Source organism: Pan troglodytes, chromosome 23 (assembly GCF_028858775.2).
Source record: "Pan troglodytes isolate AG18354 chromosome 23, NHGRI_mPanTro3-v2.0_pri, whole genome shotgun sequence".
Taxonomy (NCBI): domain Eukaryota; kingdom Metazoa; phylum Chordata; class Mammalia; order Primates; family Hominidae; genus Pan; species Pan troglodytes.
This window is the reverse complement of record NC_086016.1, coordinates 24357905-24376844: the sequence shown is the minus strand read 5'-3', so window position 1 is coordinate 24376844 and position 18940 is coordinate 24357905. Positions and strand designations below refer to the sequence as shown.

Here is an 18940-nt window from a genome sequence, read left to right as displayed (position 1 = left end):
GCCTCCCAAGTAGCTGGGACCACAGGCACACCCAGGCTGGTCTTGAACTCCTGGGGCCAAGCAATCCTCCTGCTTCAGCCTCCCAGAATGCTGGGATTACAGGCGTGATCCACTGCGCCTGACCAAAAAGCAACTTTTTATCTGAGGAATGAGAGCCCCCTTTAATTATCAGGCCCAGAGAGGCATTGAAATGCGATGGGGTGTCATAGCAGTCACGCCTCACTCCCACCTTGACGCCACTTGCTAGGAGGGTTCTAGACTAACCGATGTCAAGTAGCCATAAAATGCCATATGCTGGACACCATAATGTAGGGCCAAGGGAAAACTTCCCCTTCACCCTCTGAAGGTTCAAGGAAAAATCAACTCACAAAAAGCAGATTAATTGGAAAACAAGGTATACAAAGTTATTAGCATGCATTGGGGAGAATCATAGAGTCATTGCCGAATATCCCAGTGGGATAAAGATGCTGATACACCCTGCTTCTTAGGGGAAAGGGAGATGGGAATCTTTCCTTTGATACTCAGCCGGAGCCAGACTCCTCCAGGAAGCCCCCCCCCGACTTCCCACTCCTACAAGGCACTACACTGGCCACTCCCTCCTCCTCGGCAGCACTGGACCCTGAGGAGAGGGGTCTCCTGATGGGCCTAGCAGAGGTCTGGCCCACAGCAGGCACTTGATCACCCAGGGCTGGCAGGAGATAGGGAGTGTGGATGATTTTAAGAGGACAGTACATGATTTGGCGTGGGGAGGATTTTTTTGTTTGTTTGTTGTATTTTAAGACGGAGTCTCCCTCTGTTGCCCAGGCTGAAGTGTAGTGGTGTAATCTCGGCTCACTGCGACCACTGTCTACTGGGTTCAAGCGATTCTCCTGCCTAAGCCTCCCGAGTAGCTGGGACCACAGGTGCCTGCCACCACGCCCAGCTAATTTTTGTATTTTTAGCAGAGATGACGTTTCACCATGTTGGCCAGGCTGGTCTTGAACTCTTGACCTTAGATGATCCATGTGCCTCAGCCTCCCAAAGTGCTGGGATTACAGGCGTGAGCCACTGCCCCTGGACTGGGTGGGGATAATTTAATGGATTTAAAGAACATACAATGGGTCTGGCTTGGTGGCTCATGCCTCTAATCCCAGCACTCCAGAGGGCGAGGCAGGTGGATTACGAGATCAGGAGATGGAGACCAGCCTGGCCAACATGGTGAAACCCCATCTTTACTAAAAATACAAAAATTAGCTGGGCGTGGTGGCGCATGCCTGTAATCCCAGCTACTTGGAAGGCTGAGGCAGGAGAATCGCTTGAACCTGGGAGGCGGAGGTTGCAGTGAGCCTAGATTGCACCACTGCACTTCAGCCTGGGCGACAGAGTAAGACTCCATCTCAAAACAAACAAACAAACAAATGAACAAACAAAAAACCATACAGTGGCCTGGGACAAAGTCTGTTGGGCCTCAAGAGCAAACAATAGATTGTGACAAGTCTGTCCAGGTGTGCTGACGGATTTCAGTCTTTCTTCCTGGGATAGGAGTTCAGTTAAGGAAGACTCACAGGAGGGACCAGAGCTCATTGTTTTCTTCTTTGGCAGGTCCAGACTTTAGGCAGATAAGGAACTTCAGAGAACAACTTCATCCTGAGCTCCGGCTGACAGATTGACACAGAGGCGGGGAGAAGTCAGAGAGACCTTGTGGCTTCTTCTTCAGTTCAGTGCCATATTTTGGGGTATCAGTTTCTGAGCCCCAGCAATAACTCATACTCTATAGTTCAACAGTAACCAGCCAGACAAGGAGCAGTGGCTCACACCTGTAATCCCAGTGCTCTGGGAGACGGAGGTAAGGGGATCGCTTGAGGCCAGGAGTTCGAGACCAGTCTGGGCAACATAGTGGACCCTGCCTACACACACACACACACACACACACACACACACACACACACACACACACACACATTTAGCCATGGCAGCATGCACCTGTAATCGCAGCTACTTGGGAGACTGAGGCAAGAGGATCATTTGAGCCCTGGAAGTTGAGGCTGCAATGAGCCGTGATGGCACCATGCACTCCAGGCCAGGCAACAGAGCGAGATCTCTAAAAAAAAAAAAGTATAGCCAATCACTAATCCATGTCATTGAAACTGCCTTTGCAAAAGTATAACTGAGGAAATTATGACAGTGAAAGAAATCAGAGGTAACCGACTCCATCTTGCTTCTAACCTTTAAGCTGTCCTTCTTCATTCCTGGGTGTAGGCTGAACTAACCTTGGGAAGGAACTCAGTTCATGCTTTGACTCTGAAACAAAACTGGTAACAGCCCTTCCCCGAAAAGACCCCCTTCTTGCCTGGGGACCAGTCTGCATTTGCAGGACTAACAAGTTAGCTACAAGGTTAAAAATTACCATTTAGGCCAGGTGCGGTGGCTCACGCCTGTAATCCCAGCACTTCAGGAGGCCGAGGCAAGCTGATCACAAGCTCCAGAGTTCGAGACCAGCCTGGCCAACATGGTGAAACCCCATCACTACTAAGAATACAAAAATTAGCTGGGCATGGTGACACGTGCCCATAATCCCAGCTACTTGGGAGGTTGAAGCAAAAGAATCATTTGAACCCGGGAGGCGGAGGTTGTAGCGAGCCGAGATTGCGCCACTGCACTCCAGCCTGGGTGACAGAGCAAGACTCCGACTGGGTGGGTGGGTGGGGGAATAAATTACAGTTTAGGGGTCATGCCGCCTCTGGCTCCAAGAGTCTGAACCTCCCCAAATTGCTCCTGGGGATAACATCACTATTGTAAAACTTAAGATCAGTGCTTGAGATATTTTGCAGACCCTGCACTCCATGGATCAGGTGACACCACCCAGACTGCTAATCTGGTTCAACCAAGTTCTGCCATCGCACCCAGGAACAGAAGACAGCAAGAAAAACTCACTTCTACCCGCTGTGATTCCATCTTCAACCTGACCAATCAGCACTCCCCACTTCCCAAGCCCCTTACCGCCAAATTACCTTTAAAAACTGATCCCCTTGGTCGGCACCGAGGCTCACGTCAGTAATCCCTGCAGTTTGGGAGACTGAAGCAGGTGGATCACTTGAGGTCAGGAGTTCAAGACCAGCCTGGCCAATACGGCGAAACCTCATCTCTACTAAAATCGCAATAATTAGCTAGGTGTGGTGGCACACGCCTGTAGTCCCAGCTGCTCGGGAGGCTGAGGCATGAAAATCACTTGAACCCAGGAGGTGGAGGTTGCAGTGAGCGTCTCAAAAAAACAAAAAGCAAAAAACAAAAAACTGTGATCCCTGAATCCTTGGGGAGACTGACTTGAGTGATAAAACTCCAGTCGACTCTGCATGAATTTCTCTTTGTCCACTGCAATTCCCCTGTCTTGATAAATAGGCTCTCTCCAGGCAGCTGGCAAGGTGAACTCATGGTGCGGTTACATTACCTCTATAAACCAGTGACAATTCCTGCTAAGCAACTTTGTATCAGCCCACTCCTTATGCTCTTTTTTATTTTTTATTTATTTTTTTGAGACAGAATCTCGCTTTGTCGCCCAGACTGGAATGCAGTGGCATGATCTTGGCTCATTGTAGCCTCCACCTCCTGGGTTCAAGGGATTCTTCTGCCTCAGCCTCCCAAGTAGCTGGGACCATAGGTGCGTGCCACCACTCCCAGCTAATTTTTTTGTTTTTTTTTTTTTGAGACGTTAATTTTGCTCTTGTTGCCCAGGCTAGAGTGCAACGGTGCAATCTTGGCTCACCGAAACCTCTGCCTCCCAGGTTCAAGCGATTCTGCCTCAGCCTCCCAAGTAGCTGGGATTACGGGCATGGGCCACCACACTCAACTGATTTTGTATGTTAGTAGAGTGGGGTTTCACTATGTTGGCCAGGCTGGTCTTGAACTCCCAACCTCAGGTGATCCGCCTGCTTCGGCCTCCCAAAGTGCTGGGATTACAGGTGTGTGCCACCATGCCTGGCCTCCTTAACCTCTTTTGCCTTTAAAAAAAACTGCTTTTGGGGCCAGGCACAGTGGCTCATGTCTGTAATCCCAGCACTTTGGGAGGCCAAGGTGGGTGGATCACGAGGTCAGGAGTTCAAGATCAGTCTGGCCAAGATGGTGAAACCCCATCTCTACTAAAAAATACAAAAAATTAGCTGGGCGTGGTGGTGGGCGCCTGTAAGCTACTCGGGAGGCTGAGGCAGAGCCCAGGAGGCAGAGGTTGCAGTAAGCGGAGATTGCGCCACTGCACTCCAGCCTGGGAGACAGAGCGAAACTCCGTCTCAAAAAAACAAAAACAAAACAAAAAAAACCTGCTTTTGGGCCAGGCATGGTGGCTCACGCCTGTAATCCCAGGAATTTAGGAGGCTGAGTTGGGAGGAAAACTTGAGTTCAGAAACTGGAGGCCAGACTGGGCAACATACAGATGGGGCAACACCATCTCTCTAAAAAAAAAAAACTGCTTGTAACAAAGGTCAAATGAAGCACTCCCCAAGCAACTTGGAAGTGTGTCTGGGGCAACTGTTCTCAACCTTGGCTCAAATAAGCTATATTAATTTTGCCTCAGTTTCTTTCTTTAGGTCGACAGTCCCTGTAACAATACACCAGAGGCATAGGTATAAAAAGATGGCCTTACCTTTTTCATTTTCCATTAGTGTGGAAAATAAATACTGTGTGTGCAAGATGAAAAAAAAATCTAAACAATTCAGGGAACTAGCCTCTGGCTAGGGGACACTGAAGCTGTGCTCAGCCTTTTGCTTCTTTAAACACTGTTGTACCGTGTAAATAAGTTCAGGTTAACCTGGAGGAGAAATTCACACAAGTAGATCGGCTGGTTAAATGGCACAAGCATTTTCTGTCTAGAGTTGTACTGGTGCAATCTCAGCTCACTGAAACCTCTGCTGGGTTCAAGCGATTCTGCAAATATTCACCCATTCTGAGTTGCCTTTTCACTGTTTCAGTGATGTCTTTTGTTGAATAGAATTTCTTAATTTTCATATAGTCCAATTTATTGTTTTTTTTCTTCTGTAGTAGTTTTTGTGTACTGTTTAAGAAAAATTTTTGGTATGCAACAAAATAAAAAAACAGAATTAAAAAAAGAGAAACATTTGCCTACTCTGAAGTCACAAAGATATTCTCTTTCTGTAAACACTACTTCATATTTTATTTGATTATTGATTTATTTATTTTTGGAGATGGGGTCTTACTATGTTGCCCAGGCTGGTTTTGAACTCCTTGGCTCAAGTGATCACTCGGTTGCTGTATTTTTAGTAGAGACAGGATTTAACCATGCTGGCCAGGCTGATCTCGAACTCCCGACCTCGTGATCTGCCTGCCTCGGCCTCCCAAAGTGCTAGGATTACAGGTGTGAGCCACCACGCCCCGCCTGTTTGTTTTTGAGACGGAGTCTTGCTCTGTCACCCAGGCTGGAGTGCAGTGGTGCGATCTCAGCTCAATACAACCTCTGCCTTCCAGGTTCAAGCAATTCTCCTGCCTCAGCCTCCCAATCAGCTGAGATCACAGATGCCCGCCACCATACCTGGCTAATTTTTTTGTATTTTTAGTAGAGACAAGGTTTCACCATGTTGGCCAGGCTGTTCTTGAACTCCTGACCTCAAGTAATCCACCTACCTTGGCCTCCCAAAGTGCTGGGATTGCAGGTGTGAGCCACCGTACCCGGCCTATATATTTTGGTACTTATTTTCTTTTTTTTTCTTTTTTTTTTTTTTCTTGAGACAGAGTTTCTTTTTTTTTTTTTTTTTTTTTTTTTTTTTGAGACGGAGTCTTGCTTGTCACCCAGGCTGGAGCGCAGTGACACAATCTCAGCTCACTGCAACCTCTGCCTCCTGGGTTCAATGAAGCCATTCTCCTGCTTCAGCCTCCCCAGTAGCTGGGATTAGAGGTGCGCACCACCACGCCCAGCTAATTTTTGTATTTTTAGTGGAGATGGGGTTTCATCAGGTTGGCCGGGCTGGTTTCGAACTCCTGACCTCGTGCTCCGCCCACCTCGGCCTCCCAAAGTGCTGGGATTACAGGCGTGAGCCACCACGCCCAGCCGAGATGGAGTTTCACTCTTGTTGCCCAGGCTGGAGTGCAATGGCACGATCTCAGCTCACCACAACCTCCGCCTCCCAGGTTCAAGCAATTCTCCTGCCTCAGCCTCCCAAGCAACTGGGATTACAGGCATGCGCCACCACGTCCGGCTAATTTTGTATTTTTAGTAGAGATAGGGTTTCTCCATGTTGGTCAGGCTCATCTCAAACTCCCGACCTCATGTGATCTGCCCGCCTCCGCCTCCCAAAGTGTTGGGATTACGGGCGTGAGCCACCACGCCGGGCCTTGATTCTTATTTTCTATGTAACTATTTAAGCGATGAATTTTCCTCTGAGCCCTTCATTAGCTGTACCCTGTAGGGTCTGACCTGTGCTGATTACAGTGTTACTTGAAGATGCCACCCTTTTGGTGTTGATTTCCTCTGTGTAACAAGATGTTTCAAGAGCCAGCTGTAAGAGTCTCTGGCTGGGCTGGGAATGCATATTGGCTGGCACGGCTGGTGGTGCAGAATGGATGTGGGGGCAGGACCTGGGCAAGTCCCCCAGGGTGGGATAAGCAGGGAGGGAGAGGAATGGGCTTCCTCCAGGGCCCTCAGGAACCAAGGAAGTCTCCGCACTACCTCCAGGCAGGGTCAGATGTGCATTTTCCAAAGCTTATTGCATTAGGAGTGGGGAGTAGACTGTGGTGGTGCCAGCAGCAAAAAGACAGAAAAGAGATAAGGAGGTGGAGTCAGGGCTGAACCACACAGCTGGAGGGGAGAGGCGGGGTTCTACCAGTAGCATACGAGGGACACGAGGCAGGCACCGCAGAGCTTCCAGCTGCCTCAGGGTCGACTTCCACTTGGCATATTGAGTCCAAGGTGCCTGTGCACTTTGTCCAGATGCTCTGGAGGTGGTTGCTCGTGTATGTGGGTCTGAGACTCCAGACAGCTCGGCCAAAGCCGACATGGAGATCCATCAGTTCACAAGTGGTGAACGAGCTTTCACTGGGTGGGTGGCAGTCCCAGGGTGGCCAAGGGTCCAGGGAGTGCACCCTCACTCTGCAGGTGAGTCAGAATCGGGCACCATGGAGCCAGGGTTGCACCCCTGCTGGGGGGAACAGGAACCCCTTTTCCTCTCCCCGATACACAGGGACAAAGTTATCATGCTCTGTGGGTGCCACTGGGAGCACTGATGGGAGAGACTGGCCAGGCCTTCCCAAGCAAGCTCCAGGCAGCCTCCCAGCACCCCGGCCCAGGCACAGGTGTGGTCTGGGAACACAGAGCCAGGTTCCCACCGTGGGGCACCTGAGGTTTATGCCTAGCAGCCTCCCCCTCCTTTGGTTCCCTTTTCCTTTTTGGCCCACAGGGTTTGGGACAGGTGGCTGCTACCAACAGCTCTCAAGGTGGCCCCACAGACCTGAGCCAACCACTTCTCCTCAGCCCTCCCCTGCCCATGAAGACTGCTCAGAGGGGCCTCATTGAGAGCTGGATCTGGGACTTTGGTTAAACTGCAGGGGGAGAAGCTTTGTCACCCTGCAGGGTGTGAAGTTCAGCTGAAGCCATTGGGATCATGGCCTGGGAGCCTATCTAGCGGGAGGCTACCGCACGGAGGGCCCTGACGGTGTGAGTTCAGCCTCTGGATCCCACCACACTGAAGCACTCCAGAGACTCCCTTCTCTCTAAACCCACCAGTTCTGCTCCCTGGACCCCTGACCCAGCCGTGCTGCTTTCAAAGATCTGTCTTCCACTGCCTCCCAAAGCCAGATCCCAGGAGAAGCTGGTGGTCTTGCGTCTGCCTGAATTCTGGCAGCGGCCCACGAGAGTCGGTGATGACGGCAGGTCTGCCCAAGTGGTGGGCCGGCTTTGCCCCCTCATTTCAAAGTGAGCCACGTTTTGCTCCCAGACCTTCCTCCTAGTCTGCCAGACCACCTCTTCCAGACACGCAGTCAAGCCCAGATTAGGAATTAGCCCCATCCAGCCCCTTTCCCACATACAACCTCCAAATACGTCCATGTCCCAATCCCTAGAACCCAAGATTAGACCTTATGTGGCAAAAGTGAAGATGTGATTCAATTAAGGAATTTGAGATGGGGAGATTATCCTGGACTATCCAGGTGGACCCACTATGCCCCCAAAATTTACATGTTGAAAGCTAATCACCAATGTGATAGTATTAGCAGGTGTGGCCTTTGGGATGTGGTTAGGTCATGAGGGTAGAGCCCTCATGAATGGGATTAGCACCCTATAAAAGAGACCCGAGAAGCCAGGCATAGTGGGCTGCACCTGTAGTCCCAGCTACTGAGGAGGCTGAGGCAGGCAGATCTCTTGGGTACAGGAGTGAGCTATGATCATGCCATTGTACTCCATCCTTGGTGACAGAGTGAGACCCTGTCTCTAAAGTAATTAAATAAAAGAGACCCCAGAGAGCTAGCTAGCTTCTTCCACTATGTCAGTTAGAAGGTGCCATATATGAGGACATGGGCCCTCACAGGACATCAAATCTGCCAGCACCTTGAACTTGGACTTCCCAGCCTCCAGAGCTGTGAGCAATAAATTTCTGGAAAATGCTATAAGCCCCCAACTTTCCAGTATTTTTATGGCAGCCCAGGCAGACTAAAACAACCTCTGTGGCACATTTGGGGTGATGGAGGAACAGCCGATGTTCCCAGGAACCAGTTGAGGGGCAGGAGTCCCAGATCCCTCTAGTGAGATCCCCAGAGAGTGCCATGTACCCGCCCTGCAGCTGGCAAAGCTGTTTATGGAAGTTAGGGGCCTGTTGGTTTAGAGCGGCCATTCTCTACCAGGGGGGATGTGGCACTGTCTTGAGACAGGTTTGGTTGTCATGAGTGGGTGTGTGTGGTGGGGAGTGCAACTGCATCACACAGGCTGAGGCACGGGATGCTGCTCAACATCCTACAGTGTGGGGACATCCCCCTAAAACAAAGAATCATTTCATTCAAAACATGGATGAGGGCCAAGCGCAGTGACTCATGCCTGTAATCCCAGCACTTTGGGACGCCAAAGCAGGAGGATTGCTTGAAGCCAGGAGTTTGAGACCAGCCTGGACAACATGGTGAAACACCGTCTTTACAAAAAAAGCAAAAAATCAGCCAGGCGTCATGATGCACACCTGTACTCCAGCTACTTGGGGGCCTGAGGTGGGAGGATTGCTTGAGCCCAGGAGGTCGAGGCTGCAGTGGACTGAGACTGCACCATTTCACACCAGCTTGGGTGAAAAAGTGAGACCCTGTCTCAAAAAAAAAAAAAAAAAAAAAAAAAAAATTAGCTGTGCATGGCAGCGTGCATGGTGGTTTGTGCCTGTAGTCCCAGCTACCTGAGAAGCTGAGTTGAGAAGATAGCTTAAGCCAGGGAGGCAAAGGCTGCAGTGAGCCAAGATCGTGCCACTGCATTCCAGCCTGGGTGACAGAGCCAGACCCTGTCTCAAAAAAATGACAGAACAGACTCTGTAGCAATAAGATACCAAATTATAAAGAGGACCCAAGGCCAAGCCAGGCAGGGGTTAATTCATGGACCCTGCACTTAAAGAATAAACTATGTTCTAACAGCAATGAGGCTTTCCTTTTTCTCCAGCAGCTAACCAAGCACCGGCCTGAAGCAACATTAATACACTTTGCAGCTCATCCAGCTCACAGATGCCGACTTACTGACCCCCTGTTCTTCCAGCCATAACTGCAGCTCTGACTGGACAAGAGATCAATTTAATTAACTTTCTCCTGACAAGAGACCATTGACCATGAACTGGCTCTGGTTGGTTTTCAGAGGCTGCTCACTTGCAGGCCTTCAGGCCCTGAAAAGATGTTTTGACAGATGGGGCCTAATTGTAATACATTTTATTTTGGTTTTTTTTTTTAGATGGAGTCTCGCTCTGTCACCCAGGCTAGAGTGCAGTGGCACCATCTCGGCTCACTGCAACATCCACCTCCTGAGTTCAAGCAATTCTCCTGCCTTGGTTTTCTGAGTAGCTGGGATTACAGGTGCCCACCACCGCACCCGGCTAATTTTTACATTTTTAGTAGGGTTGGGGTTTCTCCATGTTGGCCAGGCTGGTCTTGAACTCCTGACAGGTGATCCACCCGCCTCGGCCTCCCAAAGTGCTGGGATTACAGGCATGAGCCACTGGGCCAGCCTTGTAATACATTTTAATGTTAAGTCTCCACTGTCAACAACCAGCGGCGAACATGGGTCCTATGTTACATGCATGTTTGTTCAATACGTGTCAGTTCCACCTTCATGAATATTCACAGCTGTTTCTGTAATCTGTTGAATATTTATGTTTAGCCAACCCCTTCAGCATACAGCTCCTGCCCCAACCTCTCTCCTCCTTAGATGAACCTATCTCTGGTTTCTGCCAGAGGCTATGCTTTTGAAAGTGGCGGATGGCCACCCTGCAGGCTGTAACCCTTTATAAAAGTGCCACTGTGGCTCACACCTGTAATCCCAGCACTTTGGGAGGCCAAGGCAGGCGGATCACTTGAGGCCAGGATTTTAAGACCAGCCTGGCCACATGGTGAAACCCCGTCTCTACTAAAAACACAAAATGAGGCAGGTGTGGTGGCACATCCCTGTAATTTTAGCTACTTGGGAGGCTGAGGCAGGAGAATTGCTTGAACCTGGGAGGCAGAAGTTGCAGTGAGCTGAGATCGTGCCACTGCACTGCAGCCTGGGCAACAGAGTGAGACTCTGAAAAAAAGAGAAAAGAAAGGAAGGAAGGAAGAAAAGAAAAGAAGGAAAGAAGGAAGGAAAGGAGGAAAGGAAGGAAGGAAGGAAAGTAAGTCAGGGGATGGGGGAGAGCTTCAGGAAGAATAGCTAATGGACGCTGGGCTTAATACCTAGGTGATGGGTTAATCTGTGCAGCAAACCACAAAGGCACATGTTTATCTATTTAATAAACCTGCACATCCTGCACATGGACCCCTGAACTTAAAATACAAGTTGGAGAAAAAAAATGAATAAATCCTGTCAGGGATAGTGGCTCAAGCCTGTAATCCCAGCACTTTGGGAGGCCAAGGAGGGAGGATGGCTTGAGACCAGGAGTTCAAGACCAGCCTGAGCAACATAGCGAGGCCCTGTCTCTACAAGAAATTTTAAAAATTGGCCAGGTGTGATGTTGCACATCTGTAGTCCCAACTACTTGGGAGGCTGAGGCAGGAGGATGGCTTGAGCCCAGGAGGTTAAGGGTGCAGTGAGCCGTGATTGCACCACTGCACTCCAGCTGAATGACAGAGCAAACCCTGTCTCAAAAAAAAAAAAAAAAAAAAGCAAAGAAAGAAAGAAAGAAAGAATAAAAAAAGACTCCTTTCGCAATTTATAAATTGTGTGATTTTTTTTGTTTGTTTTTTTTTTTGAGATGCAGTCTCGTTCTGTTGCCTAGGCTAGAGTCAGTGACACAATCTCGGCTCATTGCCCCCTCTGCCTCCTGGGTTCCAGTGATTCTCCTGCCTCAACCTCCTGAGTATCTGGGACTACAGGCATGTGCCACCATGCCCAGCTAATTTTTTTGTATTTTTAGTAGAGACGAAGTTTAACCATATTGGCCAGGCTGGTCTCGAACTCCTGACCTCGTGATCCACCCACCTCTGCCTCCCAAAGTGCTGGGATTACAGGCATGAGCCACCACGCCCGGCCGCTATCAATCTTTTAAATAGATCCTAACAAAGGGCATCCATCAACCCAAAGATGCTCTGAGGAAGCTGAGTCTCTGTCTAAGGATGGAGAGGGAGTCAGCCAGGAGAATTCAGCCCCTGGAGCTGCACCATGGGCTTCTGTGGGGAATCAAAAAAATGTTTGTAGGCTGGGCATGGTGGCTCACGCCTATAATCCCAGCATTTTGGGAGGCCAAGGTGGGAAGATTGCTTGAGCTCAGGAGTTCAAGACCAGCCTAGGCAACATGGTGAGAGACCCTGTCTCTATGAAAAACACAAAAAGGAAAACTATCCAGGTGCGGTGGCACACACCTGTAGTCCTAGCTCCTTGGGAGCCTGAGGAGGAAGGATCACTTCAGCCCAGGAAGTCAAGGCTGTAGTGAGCTGTGATCGCAACACTGCACTCCAGCCTGGGCAACAGATTGAGATGCTGTCTCAAAAAAAAAAAAATTATATATATATATATAGAGAGAGAGAGAGAGAGAGAGAGAGAGAGAGAGAGAGAGAGAGACAGAGACAGAGACAGAGTAAAAATTACCACCAATGCCCTAGTGCCCCAGAAGAAAATCACTTTACAGACTGCCACAGGAAAAACAACCTCTTTTACAAATAAAGTTGCAAATATAAGTTACAAATCACACAAGGAAAAAGACAGCCAGGAAAACTCACTTCTGAAAAATGGCATCAACCACAGACCAGAGACCAAGGTGCTGAGATCCTCAGCCTGGGAGCAGCATAGACAACACCCTGCTCTCTGTCTTAGAGGCCACAGAACTGGCCTGGAGGCCACTGACAGCCTCACCCATCAAGGTCCCCAACTCCTATGGCCCCCAAAGTTGAAGTGTACCTGGCCTAAGAATCTCAGTGACTGAGTTCCTCCCAGGTGGCTTTGAGCAGCACGGACTTGGGGAGTGGGCTCTGCCCTAGGCATCCACCTCGGACCTCAGCCTCACCTGGCTGAAGTTGGGCTCGTACTCCACACAGCCCTTGCTGTTGACATGCAGGATGGGGGCTGCAATGGCCGCTCTCAGGTCAAAGCCAAGCCACAGCTTGTTCATGATGGCCTGGGGGAGAGAGGAGGGTTGCAGGGAGAAAGGGGGCACCCTGCTACCCTACATCAGCCCTCACATCCCCACTTCAGAGAGAGTCAGACAGTATGCCGCCCAGAGAGGAGACACTTGAGCCAGGAGCCCCAGACTCACCTGGGCCACGGCAGAGACAATGAGCTCCCCGCCAGCCCCGCCAGCCCCGCCAATCACTAGCTTCAACCCCTGGGCTTTGTTGATCAAGACAGAGGGCACCATGGATGGGGTACGCTCACCTGGAACTGGGGGCCAGCACCTTCCGGGAGCTCCACCCACCCTGTCTCCACTCACTGCTGAGCAAACAGCGTCTTGGCGAGTGCAGTGACCCATCCAGGGGTTAGCATGCAGCCCCAGCCCAGCCCCCTCCCTCCTCTCCCCTGGTGGGGGGCCCTTGTGCACCCCGGGTGGGAAGCCTTGTTCTCACCAGGTGAGGGGGTGGTGCCGGAACCCCGGGGGCATCGCTCGCATAAGTCCAGGAGCTCGTTGTTGAGGATGATGCCTGTCCGTGGTGAATACACCATCGCTCCAAAGCTGCAGCCGTGGAGGCAGAAGAGCCTGGGCTAGGACCCGGGGCTCCCACCACACACCACTTACCCTGCACGCTTTGCAGGACCCCCTCGTTTTACAGCTGCCCCGAAGCATGCTGAAGCCGCTATTCTCTCCCTGGCACCACCCAGGAGGGGTCCCCAAAGACCCACCTGTGCCCCCACATCAGGGCACCCTTCTGAGTGAGGCCTCCCATTCCCAGGTAAATCTTGGCTCAGGGCCACCCCAGCAGCAGCCTTTCCAGCCAGCGATGTGAGGGGTGGGAGCCTCTTTTGAAATAGAGGAGGAGAAAAAGGGCAAAAGCAAGGTGCTGCCTTATGGGGACAAGTGAGGGGACATGGGGCTGGGGGAGTGCAGGTCTAGGAGAGGAGGAATGAAGCCATCCACCTTCCCCCCCACACCCGCACACGGTGTGTTGATGATGCTGGTGGCAGCCACGGCGCTGACATCCTCCTTCAGCACAGACACATGGGACATGCCTGTCCCGTGGCCCCAAGCCCCGGCCAAGCTGTAGTGGCTGAGCTGGTGGTTCCCCCGGCCATCAATCAACAGATGAGCTGGGCCAGGGTCTCCCCCAGCAGGTCCCAGGAGGCATTCTGGGGTGGGTGGGCAGGCGGCAGGGTCAGTCAGTGAGGGCCAGGCAGGATCCGCAGAACCAAGGGCAGGATGAGATCAGCCCCCATGGGGGCCACCTCCAGTCTGTCCTCTACCTTGTGGCCAGGCCTCCCTCAAGCCCAGGCTAGGTCTAGACTCTGCTCACCCTCCAGGTCCTTTGAGATATGGTGCCACTCCTGCACCTGACTCCTGTACCTGCCACCCCAGGATCCCTTTCAGTCCTGCCCTGGCCTAGAACCACATACATATCCCTCCAACTTCCCCCTACCAGGCCTGACCCTCGTTTCATGCCAAGTCCTGAGCCAGGGAGGAGGACGGCCCACCAGCCCGGCAACCTCAGCAACCTCACCTGGAGCTTCAGGTGGCTTAGAGGGTCCCCCAGCCTCCACCTCTGCCCCTGACAAACTTGAGCGTCTCCACAAGGTGGTGGTACATGTTCACCCTCCCTTCAGGCCTGGCCACAGACTCTGCTGAGAAGTTGAACCCTGGAGAGGGGTTGGGACACAGGTTGGGGTCACCCTATGGGTTGAAAGTTGCCCCCCGCCCCAGAAAGATCCACCCGCATCCTAATTCCCAAAACCTGTGGATATTACCTTATACAGCACAAGAGTGACTAATACCTTAAGTGGAAAAGTATGTTAAAGATTTTTTTTTTTTTTTTTTTGAGACAGAGCCTCACTCTGTTGCCCAGGCTGGAGTGCAACGGCGTGTCTCAGCTCACTGCAACCTCCGCCTCCCAGGTTCCAGTGATTCTTGTGCCACAGTCCCCTGAGACTACAGGCGTTCGCCACCATGCCCAGCTAATTTTTTTGTATTTTTAGTAGGGACGAGGTTTCACCATATTGTTCAGGCTGACCTCAAACTCCTGGCCTCAAGTGATCTGCCTGCCTTTGCCTCTCAAAGTGCTGGGATCACAGGCATGAGCCACCATGCCCGGCCTTTTGCGTGTGTGTGTGTGTTTTGTTGTTGTTGTTGTTGTTTTTTGAGAGGGAGTCTTGCTCTATCATCCAGGCTGGAGTGTGTGGCACGATCTCGGCTCACTGCAAACTCCACCTCCCAGGTTGAAGCGATTCTCCTGCCTCAGCCTCCTGAGTAGCTAGGACTACAAGCATGCACCACTATGCCTGGCTAATTTTTGTATTTTTAGTAGAGATGGTGTTTTACTGTGTTGGCCAGGCTGTTCTCCAACTCCTGACCTCAAGTGATCCACCCTCCTTAGCCTCCCAAAGTGCTGGGATTACAGGCATGAGCCACCGCACCTGGCCTAAAGTATGTTAAAGATTTTGAGAGGAGGAGATGATCCTGGATTATCTAGATGTGCCCTGAATGTGACCACAGTGTCCTTGTAAGACAGACACACAGAGGAGAGGATACACAGCAGAGGAGAAACCAGTATGACCATGGAGACAGAGACTGGAGTGAGGCAGCCACAAGCCAAGGAATGCTGGCAGCCACCGGAAGTGGGAAGAGGCTGTGAAAATTGTCAAAATAGAGCTGCGGCCAGGCACGGTGGCTCACACCTGTAGTCCCAGCACTTTGGGAGGCTGAGGTGGGTGGATCACCTGATGTCAGGAGTTCAAGACCAGCCTGACCAACATGGTGAAACCCCATCTCTACAAAAATACAAAAGTTATCCAGGTTATCCAGGCATGATGGTGGGTGCCTGTAATCCCAGCTACTGGGGAGGCTGAGGTGGGAGAATCGCTTGAACCCAGGAGGCAGAGGTTGCAGTGAGCCGAGATTCTGCCACTGCACTCCAGCCTGTGCAACAGAGCGAGACTCCATCTCAAAACAAAACAAAACAAAAAAACAAAAATCAACTCTGAAAAATAGAGCCAGGGAAAGGCCATGAAGAGAGGACTCTCCTGCACAAGTGCCCCATTCTCGGCTGGGTATAGTGGCTCATGCCTGTAATCCCAGCACTTTGGGAGGCTGAGATGAGAGGATTGAGGTGAGAGGATTGCTTCAGTCCAGCAGGTTGGGGCTACAGTGAGCCTTGACAGTGCCACTGCACTCCAGCCCAGGTGATAGAGCAAGACCCTGCCTCAAAAACACAACTCACAACATTACACAAAGGCCATCACAACCTTACACAAAAAATACTTCTGCAAAGACATCTGCCCAGGAGTGGCCTGTCCAGCCTCAGTCTAGTGTCACCCTTATCACTGATCCTAGTAGCCAAGGATGATAATTCCAAAACAGTTTTATACCAAAGCTAAGCTATGAGGATGCAAAGACATAAGAATGATATAACGGGCTGGGCGCGGTGGCTCATGCCTGTAATCCCAGCACTTTGGGAGGCTGAGGCAGGTGGATCACCTAAGGTCAGGAGTTTGAGACCAGTCTGAAGAACATGGTGAAATCCCGTCTCTACTAATAACAGAAAAATTAGCTGGGCATGGTGGCACACGTGGGTAGTCCCAGCTACTCGGGAGGCTGAGGCAGGAGAACCTCTTGAACCGGGAGGTGGAGGTTGCAGTGAGCCAAGACTGCACCATTGCACCCCACTCCAGCCTAAATGACAAGAGCAAAACTCCATCTCAAAAAAAAAAAAAAAAGAATGATATAATGGGGTCCAGCATGCTGGCTCATGCCTGTAATCCCAGCACTTTGGGAGGCCAAGGCAGGCAGATCACCTGAGGTCAGAAGTACAAGACCAGCCTGGCCAACAAGGTGAAACCCTGGCTTTATGAATAATATCAAAAAAATTTAGCCAAGCATGGTGGTGGGTGCCTGTAATGCCAGCTAGTGGAAGGCTGAGGTAGGAGAATCACTTGAACTCAGGAGGTGGAGAAGGTTGCAGTGAGCTGAGACCACACCATTGCACTCCAGCCTAGGCAACAGAGTGAGACTCCATCTCAAAAAAAAAAAAAAAAAAAAAAAGGATGATATAATGGACTCTGGGTACTCAAGGGGAAGAGTGGGAGGGGAGGGTGATGAAGGATAAAAGACTACACACTAGGTACAGTGTACACTGCTTGGGTGATGAGCGCACCAAGATCTCAGAAATCATCACTAAAGGCCAGGTGCGGTAGCTCATGCCTGTAATCCCAGCACTTTGGGAGGCTGAGGCAAGTGGATCAATTAAGGTCAGGAGTTCAAGACCAGCCTGGCCAACAGGATGAAACCCCGTCTCTACTAAAAAGATAAAAGTCGGCTGGGTGTGGCGGCTCATGCCTGTAATCCCAGCACTTTGGGACGCCAAGGCGGGTGAATCACCTGAGGTCAGGAGTTCAAGACCAGCCTGATCAATATAGTGAAACCCCATCGCTACTAAAAATACAAAAATTAGCCGGGTGTGGTGATGCATGCCTGTAATCCCAGCTACTCAGGAGGCTGAGGCAGGAGAATCACTTGAACCTGGAAGGTGGAGGCTGCAGTGAGGTGAGATCACGCCACTGCACTCCAGCCTGGGTGACACAGCGAGACACTGTCTCGGGAAAAAAAAAAATACCTGTGCATGGTGCTACATGCCTGTAATCCCAGCTACTTGGGAGGCTGAGGCATAAGAATCACTTGAACCCGGGAGATGGAGGTTGCAGTGAGCTGAGATCTCGCCACTGCACTCCAGCCTGGGCGAAAGAGCGAGACTCCATCTCACAATAAATAAATAACTAAAAATAAAAAGAGAAACAAGTAAAAATAACAACCAAACAACAAAACAGTGCAGTTTATCCACTGAAAAGTGCATAAACTGAAAGTGCAGTTTAGAACTGAAAAAAAGGGCCCTGTTGGGCTCTAGGAGACCCACACCCTGCTCTCGGGGTCACCGTCCCCTACCCAGAGGCTACTGAGACAGTCCAAGCAAAGAACAGGTGGCTCTATGCACCTCGGACACCCCATGCCCAGGCAGCCTGCTTACATGTGGGGAAACTGAGTCTCAGAGAGGCTAAGGTATTGCCAAGGTCCACTTGCCCAGTTTCCAGGGCCCATGCCCCCATGCCCTGCCCTGCTTACCTCCCAATCTCTGAACAGTGCTTGGCATCCGCAGCTGCACAGCCCTTGCGTACACATGGTTGTCAGGTTCCTTGGAGGCCAAGGGCAGCCAGAGACAGAGGCCAACAATGACCAGCACCAGGACCACAGCCAGCAGACCCAGCACCACTAACTTCATCTTCATGGCTCTGCTGCATCCACGGGGCAATGAGCAGGGTCAGGCCCAGCCTCAGACACTCCCTGGCACCTCCCCAACAGAGCACAGTCTAAAGTCGGGCCTCAGAAACACAAGCCCAGTGTCTCCTTCCCTCCTCCCAGAACGTGTGCATGCTGTCCAGTCCTGGGAGTGGGCGCCTCCAAGGAGGAGCAGAGGCAGGGAAGGAGCAGGAGCTGCCAGAGAACCCATAAGCTTACCTAGTCCCAGAGGGGACAAGAGGCCAGCCAGGGGGTGCCCAGCAGCCCTGGGGGACAGTGGAAGGCATCTACACAGGGTGCAGGACAGGCAGGCCTCTCACAGAGGCCCAGCCTAGCCAGGAGGATGGGGAGGCTGACGTCACAGCAGCAAGGAGGCACACAGTGACTCTGCACGGTAACTCAGCCTGTCACCAGGTGACTAAACTTCATGCAGCCCTGGGAGGGCCCCGGGTGGGAGGTGTTGTGAGCCGGGGAATAGGGTTCCCACGTCCCAGGCTCGGTTCCCTCCAAAGGGCGCTGTCTGCCCACGAACCCCTCCAGTGAGCCCCAGGCTGGTTCCCTCTCTGGCTCTCCCTGTCCCTGTTCAGAACATCTGAACGCACAGCCAGTGTCGCAGAGATGGCTCTGGAGGCGGTGGATAGTGGCGCCCCTGGCACTAGACCAGAACCCAGCCTAAGGGGCCTCACCACACGCTGCTGTCAATGCCAAAGGTGTGTTCCGGGAACATGGCCTGGGGCCCTGAGTGCAGACTGGTTCTGCTGCCCATCCAGAAACATTAGCACCCCAGGCCCAAGGAACCACCTGAACAGCCCAGAAAGGCAGGGCCCAGAGAGGGCCTGAGCTGGCCCAAGCTCACACAGCCCAGCAGTGCACGCTTGGCCACTTGG

General features: G+C 51.5%; 1 protein-coding gene across 6 annotated transcripts in view; it reads right to left on the bottom strand.

Moving 5' to 3' along the window:
* Positions 1-378: 378 nt before the first annotated feature.
* The window catches only part of LOC100608824 (uncharacterized), a 57071-nt gene continuing 38509 nt past the window's right edge, over positions 379-18940 (bottom strand). For all 6 annotated transcript variants that reach the window (XM_063808314.1, XM_063808311.1, XM_063808312.1 and 3 more), the window contains 5 exons: positions 17880-18049; positions 13186-13292; positions 12630-12740; positions 1963-2080; positions 379-1637 (listed from right to left, as the gene is read on the bottom strand). In XM_063808314.1, the coding sequence (XP_063664384.1) occupies positions 1609-1637; positions 1963-2080; positions 12630-12740; positions 13186-13292; positions 17880-18049 (535 nt within the window). In that variant the 3' untranslated portion in view covers positions 379-1608. The remainder of the gene's footprint in view (positions 1638-1962; positions 2081-12629; positions 12741-13185; positions 13293-17879; positions 18050-18940) is intronic.